The 21,224-nt window shown below is 52.3% G+C and overlaps 1 protein-coding gene across 1 annotated transcript; it reads left to right on the forward strand.

Annotated features, from left to right (window-relative positions):
• The first annotated feature begins 71 nt into the window (after positions 1-71).
• ttc9b (tetratricopeptide repeat domain 9B) lies at positions 72-16,113 on the forward strand. Its single transcript, XM_006627592.3, has 3 exons — positions 72-586; positions 11,454-11,636; positions 12,152-16,113. The coding sequence occupies exons 1-3, from the start codon at positions 226-228 to the stop codon at positions 12,244-12,246; spliced, it is 639 nt and encodes a 212-aa protein (XP_006627655.2). The 5' UTR covers positions 72-225; the 3' UTR covers positions 12,247-16,113.
• The last annotated feature ends 5,111 nt before the right edge of the window (positions 16,114-21,224 follow it).

The raw sequence follows: 21,224 nt of genomic DNA on the forward strand, positions 1-21,224 counted from the left end.
ACGTAACGACGCCAAGTCACAACAGAAATAGGGGAGGGAGGGGGGGGGGCGTTCACTTTTTTTAATAAGACGATTTTTGTAACCTGTTTTTTTTTTTAATTGCTATTCCGAATTTCAGCCCGTGCCGCCTCGCGTCCTTTATGCACAGCACGCTGCTCCAGACCATACAGAGAAAACAGGCGTTCGGGGTTTACGAAGCATGGCCTATCGATCTCGCTAGCAGACATGGAAGCCAACCAGCGTCCGATCAAGAGTCTGAAGAGCTACCCGGAGGCAGGCGGCAGGAGCCTGGCGGCGGCCGCGGGCGGGGACGGCGCGGGGGGCTACCGTGCCAATGCGGATATGGAGTCCAAAATCCAGAAGGCCGTGGAGTTTAAGGTGGAGGGCAACCGCTGCTACAAGGAGAAGAAATTCCGGGAGGCGATCGGGAAGTACCACCGCTCGCTGCTGCAGCTCAAGGGGGTCCACGAAGAAGGCACCGCCGGCTCCGAGGTGAACCTGCTGGGCCGCACCAGCGCCAGCCTGAGCGAGGAGCAGCGGCGGCTGGTCGAGACCACGGAGATGGACTGTTACGACAGCCTCACCGGTGAGTCCGGAGCGGCTAGCGGCGGCGGGAACGGCAGCCCACCGCAGGCCGGTGGCGGTGTAGTCATTTGCGGGGGCGGGGGGAGGAAACGAAAAATCACAGCAGGGCAGGGTAGCGAAATCAGCCCTGCAGTTACAGCTCCGAGCGCGAGAGGGGTTTCGTGTACCGTCATGACAAAGAAAACTAACTTTCTCATGCTCGGTGCTCGTAGCGCGCTTCTGATTGCGATCGGGACCAGTGTGAAACGATGTCTTTCCACCTGTTTTAAGTGACGTCTCCAGGATTCTCCTCCTCCTCACGCTTCAAGTTCAGCCGGGCGGAGGTGTGAAGTCTGAAGCGCTGGTGCTGCCGCTGGGCAGGCGCTCGGGCGCTTGTGCTCATGAAACCTGGCACCCTGACGGGGGCAGCGCGCTGTACAGAAACTTACCGGGTTTTTCCGCTCACGGGCCGTTTTGCAAATTGTACCGCAGAAGCAGGCGCGCCAGCAGTCACCCCGTGTGTACAGACTCGCGGAGAGCCGAGCGACACGTCCCCCTCAGTACCTGCTGCTGATTTCTAGACTAGAACGGGCAACCGAGAAAGTGCTGGTGAAGTTTGCCGCTGCTGCTTCTGCACGGAATTACCGAGTTGCTCACTCGAAGGACGCCTCTGTTCTTAGGCCACGTCCGTGTAGTAATCACGGCTTCTGCACGAAGGCCGGGCATTTTCGTAGCCGAACTGTCATCAGTCTTCGACGGGCAACAGCCGATGTTGCAGGAGCTAGTGTTACATCACCTGACCCAAAGTGCGAGGGCCAGAACGAAGCGTGTAGCAGAGCAACAGCAGGACCGCGCGAGGAGATCCTCGCACCAGGATGCGCCGTGAAACCATGAAAGAGGCTTGTGCAGTTCAGCGCAGTGCTGATGCCGACCTGCAGGTGTCAGTGTAGGTGCAGCGTGAAGGAGTTAGTTTGGAGAAGGAGCAGTATCTTTGCAGGGAATGCCTTGAGGGGATTTAACATACATGCACAAAGGTTGCCCTTGATTGTAGAATATAAACTAGCCCCTTTGTTTGCATTAACTGCGGGGTATGGGTGAAATAGAAGCTCTTAATGGGCATAACAGTTAATGGACAGGATTGCTCTGTAGTTGACTTGAGATGGGATGCATATTCATGAAATATGTTCTTGCAAATTCTGCATGTTTGAAAGAAAAGCCAGTTCCCAGTAAGGTCCTGCACTTGGATGGTATGCGTGTGTGACGGCCCTGTTTTATTTCCAGAAGTGCACATCAGGAGTCCCAGAGCTGCCAGCAGGCCTGTGGGAAACGATCAAGCTGTGTGAAACCACAGGGCTGCAGGAAATGAGAATTACTGATGTGCATCTTGTTGTTCCTTCAGCCTACTGGTTATTGTTTGTTCACTTTTCGCATGGGCGGAGTGAAACGTTTACCAGCTGGCATGTCCTGGCCCCGTCGGTGTGTAAAAAGAGCAAGAGGAAAGCCGTTAGCTGTTGCGGACACAGCCCCCTTAGCTACACCCGATCTGTTTATAATCAGACCGTGGGATGGGGCAGGGGGTACCTTCTGCACATGGAATGGGCCGGCAGGCGCCAACTGGGTGGCGCCTACTGAGCCGCTCAATCACCTGGAGGTGCTGCAGGTTCCAACTCCACTGTTCCAATTGACCAGCCTCACACTGATCACGCACACTCGCTGCTCTGATTACAACCACGTCGGCTTTGGAGGTAAAGAGTTCCTGACCTCAGTGGCCACACCAACCTCCACCCACCCAGGGCACGGCCAGGGCTGCTCTAGGCACGATCAGGCATGGTGCTCCGAATGGGTTCCTGCCGATGGACTTCACGAGACATTAGGAGAAGGCTCACTGGGAGAGTTGTGCTCTGTGCTGTGTGTTGCTGAGAAAAACAAGACCACCTCCTAGGCCTCCTGTCATACACAGGATTCCCAGTCTTTCTCTTACACAGTCTCTACAGTAGCTGCATGGCTGACTTGTAAACAGCTAAGGAGTGGCAGCTCTACCCTGCAGTAGCCCTGCTGGTACCTGGCAGTGTTCCTCCGAGTTCAAGACATCCCCCCAGGCTCCTGCTGCGTTCTGGTCAGTCTCTGTGTCATACAGCTCACTAACAATATCCTAAAGCAGTTCAGTGTAGTTTCACCCAGGGTGTGCGGCACAGAGCTGGGATATTAAGGCCAGTGCGGCTGCGGGTTGCTTTGGCTGTTGTGACATTAGTTTGGAGATGGAGGAGCTGCTGTCATCCGCCTTGTACTGCAGCACTTAGTGTCAGTCGAGGACAGGAAGGAGCCCTTGAGCTGTGTTTTCAGGTAACGAGCGTCTCGCTCAGTAGCGCAGGACAGTTCCACACTTGGGAGCGCTCCGGAAGTTCTGCAGGAGCACTGATCACCCGGGCTGCGATGGGGGTCTGTGTATTGAGTTTGTTAGCAAAATCTGTCCCAGCCAGACTTTGATGCGCAACGTTGGCTGCGGTGTAGCGTCCCAGAATGAGCTTGCGGTTCACAGGCAGCAGGCCGGGTCCGACGCAGCAGGCTCAGGGAGCTGGGAGAGAGGACAGAGCCTCGCAGGCCCCCTCTCAGGTGCTGCAGTCTGTCGTTTGTCTTTTTTTTTGGCACGTTTTTGCTCTGCTCCTGGCGAGCCGGGGTCCCAGCAGGGTTTGGGGGAACCGGCAGAGGCAGGGGAGAGCAGGAAATCGGACCCTGCCAGCCAGGAAAGGCAGGGCGGCTTCGTTTCCGCTGGCGAGGTGAAGAATCCCGCTGACCCGTGATTAATGTGGAGTTGAGCGAGAAGGATCGCGATCTGAGAGAAAATGTCACCGGCCGGCCGGCGGGTTCTAGCACACTGATATTTTTTCAAATGTATTTAAGCATGTGTCTGTATAAATATCTGTAAATCTATTTAGTATCTGGGTTGGTCTACTCATCCTTCCGGGATTGTGCACACCGAATACCAATTACCGATCGGTAAGAAATGAAGTGCCGAGGGCGTCACCCTCTGCTGCCAAACCAGGGGGTACGAGGGCAGGAGCTTGGGAAGACTGTGGGCGAAACGGTGCTCGGACGAGATGAGCACTGCTTGAGCTGAGCTCCATCTCCTGCAGCAGGCAGCTGCCGTATCCCAGCAGCGCCGAGGAGGCCCGGGGGACAGGCGGCGCGATGATTCTGTTTGTACCGTTGTGCTCCTGTTCCTGTGGGCATCAGCAGCCCGGCCCTGGCACAGGAGTGGCGCGGTGCTGGCTCCCCACCGCCGGGCTCGCTGTGCTTGGTGACGGCCCTGCTGCCTGCTGGGAGCGTCTGTGAAGGGGAGGCAGGAAGTTCTCCTGTGGAAATCGTCAAGAGTGTTGAGTTGGACGCGCGCAGGGGTGGCAGGGGTGTTCAGGTAGATGCGCGCAGGGGTGTTCAGGAGTGTTGAGTTAGACTCCAGCAGGGGGGGCGGGTGTGTTGAGTTAGACTGGAGCAAGGCCATTGTAAAATCAGACTAAAACGCACACTGGTGGGATCTTCTGATGGCTGAGCCCTGTTACCCAGAAATCTGTGCAGTCGGTGGCATTTCAGTTGTGCTACTTCCTGGGAGAAACAAGGGTGTTCCAGGAGTCGGCCAGCGTGGGGTTAGAAAGGGAAGGTCTTCTGAAACTAACTTGCTCAAACTAATTCCAGACATTAGATAACACAAACACGTGTGACACGATATGTTTAGATTTCCAGAATGTGTTTCACGTCACTTCATAACAGGTTGATTCTCAGTGAAAGATGGAGGAATCCAAGGAGATGCAAGTACCTGGCTTGAGAGCTGGCTGACGAACAGGAAGGCGCGTGTGGTCTTAAGGGGCGTAACCTCTAGAATATTGTGTCCTGTTGTAGTCACCCTAATATTAGATCAGAGGAAGATTATTATTGCCTTAGACTTTGGGGACTGTCCTAGACAGACAGGTTGAGGCAGCTAAAGCTCTTCAGTTTTGAACAGAGGAGAGTGTGAGGTCCAAGTAGACAAAATCCTTAGGGTTTAGATTGTTTTAAACCAAGGAACAGACTCCATAGTTTCACAGCTGGAAACATTAAGGAAATTCATTTCGGATAGAGAATAGATAACACTTCTTTTCTACAAGAGCAGTGGGTGTCTGGAACAGGCTACAGAGCCAGGTAGTTGAGGCTGGAAGATATTTTAGATTCAATTAGCTACTAAGCTACGTAAATAGCAAGATGGACTGAATGGAATGGCCCACTTTCTTCTGTATGTAGACCTTTCTCATAGTCTTACAGAATTTCGAATTATTTCCTTGAAGTTCTGTGTAAATGTGCCAGTCTGAACATTTAGTTTACTTTGATATTCTGCTGTTAAAATACATGCCAATGTTTTATTCCTTTAAATCCAGTGGATTTCAGGAGAAGAACACAAGCTCAGTATAGTGATGTGTGTGCAAATCTGTAGATGTGCTTACACTGACTGCCCCCAGGAAAAGCCAATTAGCTAACTGACCTGTTCATGACCATGTCTTGGTATTTTGTGGAGCTCAAACAGGGTTTGAATGCTCAGCTTCTGCAGCCCAGTCAGCTGACAGAAGGCTGTGTGGCTTCTCTTGGGTGTGCAGGGACTGAAGGCTGAGTCTGTGTTGTCTGCCCTGCCGTAGAGCTGGGTGGATCGGTTAGGTAAGATTACGTTAGTGGGATGGATTGCTGGAGATAAAACTCTGCTCGCTGGGGGTGCGCCTGCTGACAGAAGAGCAGTTTTGTTCAGGGAAGGATACAAAATCAGAGGACAAGGACTTGAGTCTGAAAGATTCCCTGTCTGGATTAATGGGAACTGACTGGAGTTTTTTTCTGCTTTGTATTACAACTGGTGCTGGGTGGCAGGGAGTTGCAGTGTTTAGATTTGTGTCTTTTCCCAATCGAGCCTCAGCAGAGGGGGCATGTCTCCCATGGCAGGGCAGCAGCTCAAACCTGCACCCCTGTGAAAAGCTGTGCGGCTCTTCCGTCTTCAGATTGTCTCCGTGCTGAATGCTTTAGTTTTGATGCTTCCTGACTCGACGGCCCTCTCCCTCATCTTCCAGCGGCACGATTCCCAAACCAGGAGCGTGGCGGGAGGACGCCGATTCTAGATGCAACAGTCAGAATTGAAGCTGCAGGATTCATCCCAGTAATTGTGCAGGAGTCGCCTGGCACCACACAGCCTTTCAGAGTCAAGAGCGATGTTTCTGTGCAACAACAAGGTCTTTACAAAGTCCAACTGCCATGGCGGTGTAGCGGAGCACGTTTGGTGACGTCATCGCCCTCCCTGCACATAGCAGTGACCTCAGCCGCCTGGGCTGGGGGAGGGAGGTCTCCTTTAGCTCACTCGGCTGGTTCCCTGTTGCGTTACGCCAGAGACCCGGGTTCGCGCCCAGGTGTTGCGGGACGAACCGGCGGGGTGGAGCGGCGAGGGCATGAGCCCGCGTGGAACTGCGATGGTCACAGCAGCACTGTCCAGCTGTGGTCAGTGTGGCGAGGCAGTGTGGGAGTCCCCTGTCCTGCCAGCCTGGCCCACCTTTAATATGGGCTTTGAAAACATCCAGCTCTTGCGTGATGATCTATTTAACAAACGCACCTGTCTGAGTCAGCTAGTGGCCTTTTCCACAGTTCACAGATACTCAGAAAGGATTTTAACAACAGATGGGTTGGCAGAGCACAACATCTCATAAATAAATGAAAACACTCATATTAAAAGAATATACGCTGATCATCTTCAATAAGTGTGCTAAGGGTTCCGGGGGGGTGGAGTGATTTTATCAATATTTTATGGCTTTTTAAAACTAAAACATTTAGTGATGGTCTAGAGATAGTGTTTTGCTTTCTAAGTGACATGATAGAATTACTCCATTTCTTTCCAAATATGTGTAAATGGGCATCCTGCTGCATATTGATTTCTGGGGGAGTAGTAAGAGGGCTTGTTCAATATTAATGATTGCAAACTGTTTAAAAACTATTGCACTATACTGGGCCACTTAGACTCTTACAGCTCACTCTAAGTGAAGAACTTTTATAATAATCATCTGTTATGCAATTAAGCAATTAAGGTGCTGGTTGGAGCAAGGTTCTTCAAGGGAATGGATCTGATCGACAGCAAAGAAAGCAAATGATCCCAGACCTGAACTCTCTGGACTCTGCTGTGTGTTTGTGCTGGAGTGGATCACTTGCCATTAAGAGGGCGAGAAAGACAATGTATTAAACACATCTTAAGCTTCACAGCCGTTTGCATTTATCTGACATATTTATGTCGGGGCCGATAAAGATGTTCGCCAGGATACAGGTATACAGTAGGTTCCTCTGTTCTGGAAATTGTCAAATATGCGCATGAGCAAATTCTGGAGCAGCTTGAGTTACCTGTTTTACAGCAGCAGAGAGGCAGATTAAGTTGTTAAAAACTCAATGTCATAGGTTCTAGAGGTAGTGCTGTGGATGGAGAAATGAAGTCACGTGTTTACACAAAGAGTAGCAGGAGTCCAGAACAATGCCCAGCTAGGCTGCAACAAAGCCCATTTCTGGGATTCTTCAAGTCAGGGGTGGATGGGATTCTGGGATCATTTAGCTGGCGAGCAGTGAGCGAGTGAATTCCGGTTTCCAAAGAAGGTGAAGACTCCCTGGATATTGTTAATTTGAGCGGCGGTTTTATACTCTCCGGGCTTTTATTGTGATTGATGGGGATTTGGGAGGTGCGAGACTGCTGTGGAAATCTGTTCATTTCAGCAAAGAAATGAGAAATCATGCAGGCTCAGGGAAGGGCCCGTCAACGTAAACTACTCCTCGCCCCCAATTAGAGGGGCAGAGTGATGGAGTGTGCGCGGGGCAGGTGGGTGTTTGTAATCCAGCTCTCCGCGATCTAATTAATGAGCGATGGTCACGGGTCGTCACAGCCAGCGAGGACTGTGCTTGAAATCCCAGATGGAGTCTCTGCCGGCTTTGCTGAAACGCTTCTGAAAGGAGGAGAGCCCGGGTCTGGACTGGAGTTTCCCCCTCTTGTCTCTTGCACTGTGCTTCCACCTCGAAAGTGACCATTCTGGTGCCGAATTTTTTCAGGAAGTCACCGGGGGAAGCTCGTAGCCAGTACCATATTCCCGCGGAGCCCCCTGGCTCCTGAGCGTCCAGGATTCTTGGGAGGAAAGGGAGAGGAACAACTAGAGGTGTGAAAGCTGGTTAGAAAAACGTTCGATTTCCTTTCGAGTGTCAGCTAATTTGTGTTAGAGCCTTCAGGCTGCTAATGCCAACATTTCAGTTACTGATGTCAGCAGTCTTGTTTTTCGCCGTTGAAATCCTCTCCTGCTCAGACGCGGCGAGACAGGACGAGCAGAATGCTCACTCATTAAATGCCCAAGCACAGCCATTATGCACTTTTATTAAATTGAGATCCGCATTTGCAGCAGACAGGGGGCCCATTAGCACTCTGCCCTAATGGAAGGCTCCTCAGACTCCTTTAGCTCTTGAATCCAGATGGGGGGCTGGGGCTCGCTTCAGCTGAGCTCACGGGACGAGAAAGCCACCCAGCCTTGTAGTTTTCTGCCATTTCATCCTAATGGCCTTTTGTGCTTTTTTATTCTGCTGTTTGTGCAAGCCAGGAAACCCACAAGACCCATCCTGCGCGAGCTGCCGTCATGCATGCCTGGGTTTCATGGGTGCTTTTCAATGAGCAGTTAAAACCTAAACAGGTGATTTCACTTTTTCATTAATCTGTTCAATTAAGCAATTATGATCAGAGGGATAGCAATGACCAGAGGACAATGCAGATATGTCTTCTGTAAAGAAAGGTACCAGCTGATAGTTTACTCTGGAACTGTACCCTGACTATTACAGTCGGATAGGAACGTGGGAGGTGACAACTGAGAAGAGCCATTCAGCTCATCTGGCCTGTGTGGTTATTAGTAGTTAATTGATCCCAGGACCTCATCCGTCATTCTTTTGAAAGAAGCCAACAAGCTTCAACAGCTTGTTCCACACTCCCACCACCCATTGTGTATAGACGTTCCTTGAGTTTTAAATGCAATTTAATGGCATTTCCACTCGTTCCATCTGGTCTGTGCTTCAGCATTCAGTGCAACGAATGCCCTCCCTCAAATAGCAGGACATGTGCTGCCCTCCTGTTTGACAAGGCTGCTGCGTGGCCCCTACTCGTGACTTTAGTGCCTGCTTCTGGTGATGCAATAGCTCCCCCCTGTGGCTGGGTGGGTGCCTGCAAGTTTGCGGTGCTGCGGCTGCTGAGAGCTGCGTCACTCCTCCAGTTCAGAAACGGACAAAGGAGACCACTGTGGCGCCTGCTGGCAGGCAAATTGGACATCTCGCAGCGCAGGACGTCTGCGACGGCCCCTGGACAAAAGGGTGTGCAGAAACAGCATAAATAGGCAACATTTCTGAAATAAGTCATCAAAGCAGAAAATGCTTCACACATTCTTCTCCACAGCTTATCAGCACTAGCAGCAGTTCAAACCGGAAGAACAGAGGGGGATTTCTTGCATGCCTAACATGCCTGATGTATGACAGCGCACTGCTTCTATCCCACACTTTCTCAAAGAAACTGCTGATGTAGAAACAGCTTCTGAACTCAACACTGAGCAGCAGGTACCCGTTCCAAAGCCGTCTGCCTGTATCGGTGGGGAATCTGAGAGTGCTTTTATGCCGCGGTGCTTGCACACCCTCGTGGTTATTTCAGTAGCCACTCGTGGGGCTCCTGCTCCAGTCTGTCCCTGTTCCAGTGGGTGTCAGCTCGGCTGGCAGGAGGCGGGTTTCACACGGAGATGTGCAGGCCTGCACCCTTCCAATACTGGTGTGGGGGATTGGGGGGGGGGTTCCAAAAATAGAAAATAAGTGGGGGTGCCAAATGTGAAGCCCAGAAAATAAGAGGTGTGTGCTGTGCGTGGCAGAGAGTAGTGGCCGTGATCCCTGGCACTGCGGCCCGTCCGGGCACGGAGACTGCCCGGGGCTGGAGTCGGTGAAGCACGTCTACTCGCCACACTCCTGGGACCTGGCCTGTGCCAGTGAGTCACTGTCCCTCCCGGCGAGTCAGCGGTGACTCACGTTGTTCGGAGAATTATCTGCACGTCCGGGAGGAGGGAGGCAGAGAGGGGGAGATGGAGTGGATCACTGTAACGTCGTAAAAATCGGCTCCGTGAACCCGCTCTGCACACCAAGTCGCTCACCTTGACAGGCCGCCAGCGATTCCGCGACTACTGGTTCCCCTTTCACCCCGAAAACAAAGGGGTTTCTTCCCTGGCGGTGAGAGAGCGCGCCGGGGCAGAAAGAGTCTCCTGTGGTGCTGAAAGGCTGTAGCTGTAAGAACAGACAGGCAGGTGCCGCAGTTTCTCACTCAGTCCTTTCACCGAGAGAAGAAGAGGTTGTCTGCCAGGGGGCAGCAAATTCCTGGCTTCTGCACTGATCTTTTCCTTTCCAGCCCACAGCAGGATACCACCCCCGCTGAGCCACGGTCTCTCTTAACTAGGCCGGTCCTGTTCTGTGACCCCTGGTGTCAGGCTGGTTTTCCATCACTCAAGGGAGGGGCAGGAGCTGTAGGGGAAGCAGATCAGTGGCGCGCAACGCTCTGAAGCCCATTGTCCACCGTGCAGTATTAATTTAGTTACTCATTATTATGTCCTCCAGTAAGCAGTCCAACAATAACAGGTGTTCATGCTGAATCATCAGGACAAGGTAAGGAAGCGATCAATAAGGATGATAAAGTTTCAGGTTTAAAGTCAAGTTACAACTTTACAGTCCACTTGTTTAGGGAGTCTGCTCAGGCAGCTGGCAGGGGAAAACAAACACTGAAGAACAGAACAAGGATAACAGGCAAGGGTGGGAGCAGGAGGAATCCACCGGCACCTTGCCTGGGGAGGAGAGGAGAGGTATCGGAGTGTTTCACCACCTCCAGAGCACAAACAAACACGCAGCACCAAGACTGATGATGAACACTGCTTGCACCCGGGCAGTGACAGCGCAGGCACTGGTGTGTGATCTCAAGAGCTGGGCTTCTGGAGCCTCTGCCAGCTCATGAGAGCACGGACCGCCAGAGTCCGAGGCATCGGGCTGTGTCAAATCGCTTCCCTTAGTCGATCCCTGTTTCATGCTGTAAGTCTTTCAGAAATCTGTTTGAAAGGAGATTCGGAGGCTAGCGTGGCACAGGGAACAGACTGGACGGGCAGGTCCTCAGGAGAATGACTAGCTGCCACATGGGGTTGGTGTTTCCGGGCTTGTTCTTCAGCAGTGTACTCAGCCATGGTAGATCATCAATTCCCTACAGGATTAATAAAGTATTATCTATCTATCTGATGGTCAACAGTATTTAATTTAAAATATTTCCGGGTAGATTGAAACGAGATTAGGCTGGAAGCACGTTGATCGCCTGTACTCTTGTAGGCATGGGAGCCTGCTCAGCAGACCTCCCTCTTCCCTCCCTCGCAGACCTGCCCCGTGGGACAGCTGCTCAGGGCGTTAGCTGGAGTGGCTCAGGGGGCTGATCACGACTGCAGGAGCAGCAGCAGCTGCTGGCAGAACGTTGCAAAGGGACGGTTTAGTCTGGGTCTCGTGTGAGTGCGCATGTTCCAGCTGACAGGGGCACAGCAAGGACAGCCCGGAGGTGCTGGACTGGAGCTGCCGCAGCCTGTGAGCTCAGAGGGCTCCTCGCAAAGTCTTCTCACAGATCGAAGGAACGGATCCCAGAGGCCATTCGTCCATCTGTCTGTCCGCTCTGCTTGATTGATCAAACTGAGTGAAAAACACTTAAAGTGGCATTTTTTGTGTCTTTGGATTTGTGCCTTTCCACCACTGGTGCAGAATAACAGAATCGGCTGAACAGCTGACACTGTGACTCCCTGTGTCTTTGTCTGTTCCTCTCTCCCTAGCCTGCCTGCTGCAGTCAGAGCTGGTGAACTACGAGCGAGTGAAGGAGTACTGTCTGAAGGTGCTGAGCAAGCAGGAGGACAACTTCAAAGCCATGTACCGCGCCGGCATAGCCTTCTACCACCTGGGCGACTACAAGAGCGCCCTGCACTACCTGAAAGAGGCCGCGTGCCGCGAGCCCACAGGCAAGTGCAACTTTAATTACCTCTCCCTGGCTCGCAGGGGTGCTGTAGAGGCAAGGGCTCATTTTGCTGGGCTGTGCTTTATTCTGTAATTAGAGAGAATCACCCAGTGTGTGTGTGTGGGGGAATGCAAACGGTGACAATCCTGATAGAAGTGCTGAGCGAGTCCAACATGCTGCAGACAGCAGAAAAATGACTCAGTAGCTCAATTACACCCCAGATCTCCCATCAGAAATGGGTGGTCAGCAAGGTCGGTGCGTTTCGTCTGTAAACAAGAATCCAGAGCTGACCTGTTCCTCTTGAGAGCTGAATCCTGCCCGTGTGTTGCAGGGACATTGTGGGGAGATAGACCGCTTGAGCTGGGAGAGCTGGCACAGGTGGCAGAGCATGGGCTTGGTGCTCTCCAGGCTCGGTCTTCTTCAGCACGTTTTTTCAGGACAGCCACCCGAGGGCTGAATTGAGCTGAATGCGTGGTGCCCTCCCTGAGCTCGGCTCCCTGTCTTCCCTGTCCTCTGCAGACACCAACGTGCTGAGGTACATCCAGCTGACGGAGATGAAGATGAGCAAGAGCACCCCGCGAGAGCAGAAGAGTGGCAGCGAAGCCATGGGCTAGCGACCCCCGTGACCCACAGCCTTCCCAACCCCACCTGCCCCCCGCCCCCTACACCCCTCCCTTCCGCCAGCCCCTGACCTGCAAACTGTTTCCTGTTGTGCCAGGACCCTGGCACACCACGCCATGCCACGCCACGCCAACCTTCCCGCCACGGATTCGGTGCCAGGCAGATACATGAGACGCCTGCAGAGCTGAAAGAGACAATGAAATAATAACACAATAAGAAGAAAATGATAATACGGGACATCACATACTCTTCAGTACAAGGAGAGGAGGATCGTCTGTACGGAAGCTGTGATTTCCGGCAAGGTGGCCCAGGAGTGGGGGCGCTGTCGTTGTTTCTTCCCAGGGGTCTGCAGGACCAGGCACAGCGGGGTATCGGCCGCAACGTCGCAGAGAGGGGGAAGGAACAGGCCGTTTCCCCAAAGGTTCGTCCCGCCAGTGGCAGGAGCCAGACTGAGATTTCATCACCCCGTCCCACCGGCGCCCCCTGCTGGACGGCGTGAAGCCACCCCTATTCGGAGCCCCTGGCGGCAGACCGGGGGAGGGGTGTGTGTGTGTGTTCATCCAGCGATTTACTCCAAGGTGTTAAAACTTTTTTTTCCCCCCCCACGAGGAGGAACACAAAAACAGAATGCTTTTTGTTTTAATTTTGAGTTTTTTCTTAACGTTGGAAACAAAAATCAGTGAGCATTCATCTCTGGACAGTGTTTAATTCAAGGGCTATTTAGTGTATCTAAGTTGTTTCTGAGTTCTGTAACACCGTCTGCCCCTCTCCACCTGGTGCCAGCTGGGCAGCCTGAGCGGGCGTGGCGCTCCGTGGGCACAGTTAGATCACGAGCCATCCTAAACTGACGTTTCTGCATCGGCCTGGGCCGGGGAGTTATTTTGGTGCTGTGCTTAGGGATGTTCCGGGCTCTTGTGCGACACCAATCATCTTCCCCCCTTGTGAGCAGGCTGTCCACAAGCCGTTTTTCTGAGACGGAGAATGTCCGACAGAAAGACTGTTAACAGCGCACTATGATGCCGAAATGGAGAGGATACACACTCTCTTCATAGCTATTTCCTCTTAGTCCCGAGTAAATTGAGTGGGAAGCGTCAGTTGGCTGCAGATTAATGAGGAGAGGTTCATTCCAAGCTGAAAAGTAGGAAGAAAAAAACAATGTGGTTGTTGAACTGTCACACGCCTGATGAATCGCGACAGGAGTGCTGTGTTTTTTCTTTCTTGCTACTTCTCTGCGTGTCTCTTGGTTGTACTGCTCTCCTGCAGCTCGTGAGAGGTGTCCCACCTTTCCTGGATATGACTTCTGGAGGGTAGCCCACCGATCCAGATGTTGTGGGTTCGAGCCTGGGTCGTGTCCGGGCTCCCCTGGGTGGGGTCGGGAGGAGTCGGCCCAGGCTGTCGTGGCAGAGGGGCGCCTCTGTGCCTGAACGCTGTGAAACGCGGGCACCCTGAGGCCGAGAGGCCTGGCGTGTCTGTTCCAGTCGGCTTCTTTCAAGGGGAGAAAGAGAAGAGCTGATGAAACATGAAAGAAAAACAGGGCCCGTTGCGTTAAAAGCGGTAGATTGATCTGGCATGCTTGTATCTGCGAGAGTCTGCTGGTCGTCTGTCCAGACGTGACCGCTGGGCTCCGTGCCGTGGTGCAGATTAGTGAACAGGCTGGGTTCAACAAGCCCCTTGTGAAGCCACGAGTTGTGTCCTCATGCCCCCAGAGCTCTGGGAGCCCAGGTTCCTGTCCCGCAGAGCGGGGAGAGAGGTGACGTGTTGTTCCCGGTGCCGGCTGGAGCTGGACCCGCCCTGAGGGAGCAGGGATGAAGCTCCCGGACCTTGGGCCCATTTGAGCAGAGTCCAGGTTCAGCGGAGGAGAGGTGATAGCCGAGCGCTGCCCTCGCACACCGGACTGCTGTCTGGGACGTTGTACCGGTTCCTTAAGACTGTTAATTACTCGATTACTTGCAAAGTGACGTCATATGTAGCTGCACAACCTAAATCACGAAAGAACAAGTGTTCAGGTTCGAGGTGAGAGTACAAGACGTTCAGAAGAGGTGATATGTCTGTATGAGGCAAAGCTGGAAGTCATAAAGAGATTAGTGACGAGCAGTCTGAACCCTTCCGAATGTTTGGCCAGTGTCTTGTCTAGAGGACATGGTGCTCAGGTCCCTGTGGTTATAAGTGAGATCTCTGGCTGTTGTCTTTTAAGTGTTTGCTGGCCTGTTGAGGGGTGACGTTACGGTCTGGAGACACCTGGGCTGCAGTCTGAGCTCCGGGAGAGACTTCGGTTGTGAAGTCTGTGGGTGTGGTCAGCAGGGAGGAAGGGGCTCTGCCCACCCTGGGGACAGACGGGGCCCTGGTGTTGCCTGTCTGTTCCAGCCAGCCCTCAGCGCCGTGATTTTGAGCTGCAGTGCTTCTGTATCGGGAGTGAAGGAGAGGAAGGGAGATGGCTGGCCTGAGGAGGGTTTTCTCAGCGTTAGTGCCGATTGGCTCCCAGCCCTCTGCCAGTCACAGCGCCCCCTCCTGCCAGATGCAGCACACAGCTTGTGCTCTCCCTCCCCCAGGGCTGAAGGATCAGCATGTCCTGAGCAAGCTGGTTCTCGAGATGAGCGCAGCAATCAGCAATTAAACATTACAGCCCGTTTGTCATCGCGCTCAATAGCTCGGATGACTCACGCGGCCTGGCGACAGGCTTTAGAGTTGGCTTCTGAGTGATTGATGTTAAATGTTGCTTTAGAGAAGGAAACAGGGGGAGGCAAAGTTTATATGAACATAGAAATGTGACTTAAAGAAGAAAATGACATTTATTGCACTGACATTAGAAAAGCCAAGACAAAGCTTCAGTACAAGCTGAACCAGGCGTGTTCGTCAGGCTTTTAAAAGAAAGACTGTTGTGAGGAACAAAGGAAAGTTTTTTTTCCCAAATGGCTGCAATCAAAGTTTTGCATAATTTTATCTTCTGTTCACTTTTTTCATTCTGTGAGTTGTTGTTGGGTTTAGAATTGACCTTCCAGTGAATCATCTCTCTTGAGAAAAGCAATAACCTTCTAAACGTCTTTATTTGGAGGGGGGGATCTTTTTTTTTACAATCAATGGAGATAAATCTGCGCTTAAATTAAGAAGATGCAGTGGCTGAAGTGAAGTTAATTAGACCTTAGAAATCAGCTTAGTAATTAAAAGTGTCAGTGAACTGCACAGCAGAATGTTACTCTGGCCTGGCCTCCCCTTCTGATTTTAACCCAGCAGTTTCAAACTGAGACAGGCTCATTCTAGACTACTCTTTAAAAACTGCTGTCAGGAAATAAGATCAGAAGATCAAGCATGCCAATATTGGGTAGCTTGCAAAGCCTGGTGCAGGTGTTGGTGCCGGTGGCTGATGTGTTGTGAAGAAAGCAGGAAGCTTCACCTGTTACCCAAGTGTGTAGAAGAGCATTGAGCAGCGCTTTCACTGACGGGGTTCAGAGCACCGTGCGAGGCTACTGTGCGTCCCCCACCGGGCTCTGGCCTCGTTGCTGTCCGACAGTTTGCCATGTGATTTACGAGCAGTCACTACGGAGACTCGTTTGAGAAATTCAGGATTCAGGAGGTGTGGCACTCGGGGCGCCCGGCGGGGAAGCCGCGGGGAAGCTGAGCCAGAGCCCCCCAATGCGTCCTCTATGAAACGCGGGTGGTGGCCACACGCTGAGGCCGAGAGCACCACCTGTCTCTCAGCAGGGGGCATCTCGCCCCGCCATCGGCACGGGGGGGCAGTCCTGGGTGGAGCCCTGGCAGAGGGGTGCAGGGGGTGCTGCGGCGCTGGCAGTGCGCCCCTCGCTGGCGGGGGCTGAGAGCAGGACTGCCCCGTTGGCAGCCAGGCTTCGTGATGTAGGCCCGGGGAAGACTGGATCCGTGGTGGTGAGGCAGTGCGATGTGTGTGGACGTGTCTTGTGTATATTGTTGTGAAACACTTAACGGAAGCTGATGTCTTTAGATGCTTAACCCTGAGGAGAGCTGGGGCCCATTTTTGTTTCTCTCCAGGTTGTGTTTTTTTCGCAGTTTGTCCCAGTGGATGGAGCGTGGGTAGGGACTAAGTCAGGGCTGTTCCTGGTCCTGCAGGGTCAGCCTGTCTGCAGGCTGTCCAGTCCTGGTCCTGCAGGGTCCGTGTCAGCTGCTCTGAGCTCTTCAGGTGCTGCTGCTTTGAAGAGACACGGAAAACCTGCAGACACACTGATCCCTCCAGACCCAGAACTGGGCACCCGTTGGCTAAGTTATCTGAAATATGCAGATCTCAGACAGCGTGAAGGAGAAATGAGGGCAACTACTGTAGCTGTTGTCATCGATTCTGACTGAACGGGTGCTCAGCCAGGCCAGGCAGAGTGCGCTGGAGCTGAGCACCTCTCCCCTCCTCAAAACTTTACAGGGTCAGCCCTTCGTGATGCTTTGGTTCAAAGAAAGAATCGAAAGTTTCCTGTGATCATCCCTCCTGGGGAAAGTTCCTTAGATGTGTAGTAGGATTAAGCTTTCATTCTGGTTGTTAGGCCACTGCAAAAAGACAAAAGCACAAATGTGGAAAATGTTTTCTTTATTTGTTCAAAGTACTGTTTGGCTGTGAAAGTGTTTTGTTTTGTGCTCAAAGAAGTTAATAAAAGCTTTATTTTGGGGGAAGGGGTGGTTAGGGAGACATGGTGATGACCATCTTTCAACCTAGAGCTCTGTGACCCAAATGTCCTGGTGAGTATTTTTCTTTGAGAGATGCTACATTTAGGCATTTAGAATCCCAGCAGGCAGCAGTGTGCAGTGTTAGTGCACTATGTGTTTACTGTGGACACCTGAGCTCTAGTCAGGCCATGCACGGGAAGTTAGTATTCTGTCTGTTCACCTGCAGGGGGCAGTGTTCTGTCTTGGAGTCAGTAGTGGGTCGCAATCAATGTTAATGCACTAGCTTCCAGAGACCCGGGTTCCAATAGGGGAGCTGGGATTGTGCCTTTCACCTCCAAAGTTCATTGTGTTGAATTCCCAAGGGAAGCGTCGCAGACCAGTTTTTAAAAAACCAGGCGGCGGTCACGGCGAGGGAAAGAGCACGGACTCGTCTCTTCGGACAGGAAGCAGCGACGACAAGCCATTCCCACACGAAATCCATATCGAATCTGAAGTAGACCGCGCGTTAACTGTGTAGGAAAAAACAGAGTGCAGAGATCAAAAGTAACAAAATATTTTAAACGTGGTGACCTAGAACTCCTAGCAAGTGAATGCACTATGGATTGATATATGAAAAATCTAAATAAAACTTGGAACAGATGTGTCTGGTTTGTAGTTCATTCCTCTTGGCGTGTCCTCACGGCTCGTGCTCTGAACAGCTTTGTCAGTGAGCGTATAAGACATTGCTGTGCTCGCCACTATCCCTACCACACCTTCCAGCAAAAACACAGCCACCGTTTTTACACACTCGTGGAGTTTATTGCAATGCCTCATGACCCATTAAGGGCTGTACAGGAAAAAAAAAAGGTGTCATTTTGGCTCCATCGTCTTCAGTGGAACTCGTTTCAAACTTGGGAGTGCTGGTGTGGTTTAGGACTCCTTCCCTGCTTGGGATTGGAGATTGTGTCCCATCAGCCTCTCTCTCGGGTAGAATCGCTGTGGCACAAAACTGCCCAATGTCCCGATGTGAACTCCCACAAATCTCCATGCATACTGCAGGTCTCCCTCTCTTCCCCAGAGGGCTTCAACTTCAACTCCTAGGATGCACATAGTAGTTCAAAAGTCCTTATTTATGTGTACCGTAACATCACTTTATTGGCCCTATACAATTTCATTAGGAATACTGTACATTGCATTAGGAATTTGTCTTTTTGCAGACCCCAGCTTGCTCTCCATGAGACACAGACACACAGACAGGGAGAGAAGCTGGGGGTCAGAGTGCAGGGTCTGCCATTGTACAACGCCCCTGGAGCAGTTGGGGTTAAGGGTCTTGCTCAGGAGCCCTACAGAGTAGGATTCCTCTGCCGGCCTAGGGATTTGAACCGGCAACCTTCCAGCCACAGGCGCAGATCCTGAGCCACAGAGCCACCGGTTCGCCCCTAGAGGGATTGACTTCACTTGTGCCCTCACTCCTGCCACAACAGATGTTAAGGCTTCTTCTGGGCTCGCTCTTTCCATTGGCTGATGGGCTGGTGTCTTAGGGATGTTTTAGAGACACTGCTCAGGTAATAAACTTAGCTTTTATTGCCCCCCCCTGCCCTGTGTCTTCCAAACAAACTGCATCTCCCCTCTCCCACATCCTCCTGTACCGGGCTGCCTCTTCCTGCTCTCTGCATGACGCCTGCCTTCACTCTGAAGGTAATCATTTCTCTGTCACTATTGACTGCGCTGCTTAATGGCTCCCAGTGCCACAGGCTGACGAGGGAGAGCGGCCTGTTCGAGCAGACAGGCTGGGGGGGGGGGAATCGAGAGCCGGATGAGGAGACGGGAAAAAGGACAGGATGGGTGGAGAGGGACGGAAGGGGATTCCGAACGGGACAAGGGCAGGGTGACTTGAACAGAACTGAGGGAGAGGAAGAAGAGAGAGTCTCCTGGCTGGGCCAAAGGGACTTCCTGTTCATCGTAGGTCCCCACAGCCTTGCCCTTCCTGCAAACAGACATGATGGTCCTTCTCTGCCTGCTGCAGTTTGACACGCTCATGACCAGCAAGGTGTTTAGATCCAGAAAGACTGCTAACTGCTTCTACGGTTAATTCTTCTTCCGAGGCGTTCACTCGCCATGCTCTTGGATAGCTTGCCTCGTGCTGGCCTGTGTCAACGCAAGGGGACAAGTTGCAGGACGAATGCCCAGTACAGTGTGGCGGTTTGCAGTAATATGGTCAGGGCAACCAAACAGCCATCTGCATACTCTGAGACCAGGAAACAGGACAAGAGAATCGGCAGGCTGTGACACAGCATCCTCTCCTACTGGACTCTAATTAACAGACCCCAGGCCACTGAGCTAATCATCTGGTTGGATGAGGCTGCTGGGCCATCTCGCTGAGTTTCTCATTAACCAGGAAACCCTTTAAAAGGGGCTCCTGTCTCTGTTAGTGTGATATCGTCAGCAGTTTGTCTCGTCTGGGGTCTAACGCTGTGTGCCTGGCCAGATGACCGGGGCCGCCCCTCGCCTCGTCACCCCACTCCAGGCTGGGGCTCAACCTCCCGGTTTTCTGGGGACATTCCTGACCTGCACAGACTCTGGCGGCAGTCCGTAGTGGGGAGCACAATTACCCTGCAGGGCCTGCTAGCCAGTCCAGAGCCTCAACACTGGTGTGCCAAATGCTGGTTCATCGCTGTAAATTTGCACGTTGTTTTCAGAATTTCCCTGTGGTCCTACTGCAGAAACAGCACTGAGTCCGTGGTTTCCCTGCATCTTCCCGCACCTAAAAAGCGTGCCCCTGTAAATCCTTTTAGGAAACAGTTTGTGGGCGATGAAGTGGCCTTTGGCGCCGCCTGCTGGAGGCTGTTGGGATCGGGGTTAGAAAACTGCAGCAGCTCGGGCGCTGTTCCCAAGAACTCTTCCCAAAAATGTTTCTAAAAAAAATCCCGTGCACTCCCACAATGATACGAACAGAGAAAGAAGTTAAAAAAGGACTCGGGCCTCGACGGGACCGGAACCGGGGGCAGCCGGAGGGAAAACTCCCGGACCCAGGCCGAGCGGAACCGAGCTCAGAGCCCAGAGCCCAGAGCCCAGCAGCAGCGAAGCACCGGGACCGACAAACCGTGAATCCGCGCTCACAGGTGGTGCTTTTAATTGCTTTGAGATGCTGGTTTGGTAGAAGTCAACTTTAATCACGGAAAATAGGTTTCTAAAGAAGCATTTCAGCGTATTTGTCTCCATGGTTGCCATGACATTTCAATGGAGCGAATGGTTCTTGCTTTTAACATTTTTTTTCCCTGTCACTGTGAAACGCGTGTTTCCAGTGGGACTTGTGACAACGGCGCACGGTGCTCGGGGGACCAGTCCAGGCAGATGTTGTCTTTTTCCCAAAATGTTTATTTATTCAAGTGGCTGCACAGCTCCGTGACTGTACCCAGCGAATGACGGTCACGGGAGGTTTATCGTGTCATTATATTGTGACCGATGGCCGGGAGCGCGGGATGTTCGATATGCTCGTGAACAGAGAGCAGATATCTCACTTGAAAACCCGCAACTCTCCAGCGTCCAACGTGTGAAAAATACAGGTTTAATTCAAGAACAGAGCAAACTTGGTACATTCTGTGGACTGGTTTGTACCAACCCGACTGAACCGAGCCTGAGTCACAGTTACAACCCAAAAAGCTGTTCGCTCTTCTTCGCTAGAGGTCGTTCTGGAGTTCCTACTTCATCAAACTAGTACGGAGTCAGCTTTGGAAATACCGGCACACTGAGCAATATGTACTGTGTAATATTTTGTCAAGATCGCAGTATGTGTCGGTGTACAAATACGCGATTTTGCCTGGGACAAATTGTAAGTAATATAATAATTGCTAACAGTTCTATAGCTGTTTCTGGACACTCCACTCAAAGCGCTTTACAGGTAATGGGGATCCCCTCCACCACCACCAGTGTGCAGCCCCACCTGGATGATGCTCCAGTACGCTCCCCACACACCAGCTCTCAGTGGGGAGGAGAACAGAGTGATGATGCCAGTTCAGAGAGGGGGGTTATTATGGGCCATGATGGGTGAAGGCCAGGGGGGAATTTGGCCAGGACACCGGGGTTACACCCCTACTCTTTTCAAGAAACGCCCTGGGATTTTTAATGACCACAGAGAATCAGGACCTCGGTTTTACATCTCATCTGAAGGACGGCGCCTTTTTACAGTCTAGTGTCCCCGTCGCTATACTGGGGCAACAGGACCCACACAGACCGCAGGGTGAGCGCCCCCTGCTGGCCCCACTCACACCTCTTCCAGCAGCAGCCTCAGCTTTCCCAGAAGTCTCCCTTCTCCCTCCCCTCTTGCTTGCACTCCAATGACGTGCGTTACCGTACGTCTGCCAGCGTT

Source organism: Lepisosteus oculatus, chromosome 3 (genome assembly GCF_040954835.1).
Source record: "Lepisosteus oculatus isolate fLepOcu1 chromosome 3, fLepOcu1.hap2, whole genome shotgun sequence".
Classification (NCBI taxonomy): domain Eukaryota; kingdom Metazoa; phylum Chordata; class Actinopteri; order Semionotiformes; family Lepisosteidae; genus Lepisosteus; species Lepisosteus oculatus.

Coding starts and splice junctions, on each gene's coding strand:
- ttc9b (XM_006627592.3), top strand. CDS start 226: ATGGAAGCCAACCAGCGTCCGATCAAGAGTCTGAAGAGCTACCCGGAG. Junction 587..11,453: donor CTGTTACGACAGCCTCACCG/GTGAGTCCGGAG, acceptor CTCTCTCCCTAG/CCTGCCTGCTGCAGTCAGAG. Junction 11,637..12,151: donor CGCGTGCCGCGAGCCCACAG/GCAAGTGCAACT, acceptor TGTCCTCTGCAG/ACACCAACGTGCTGAGGTAC.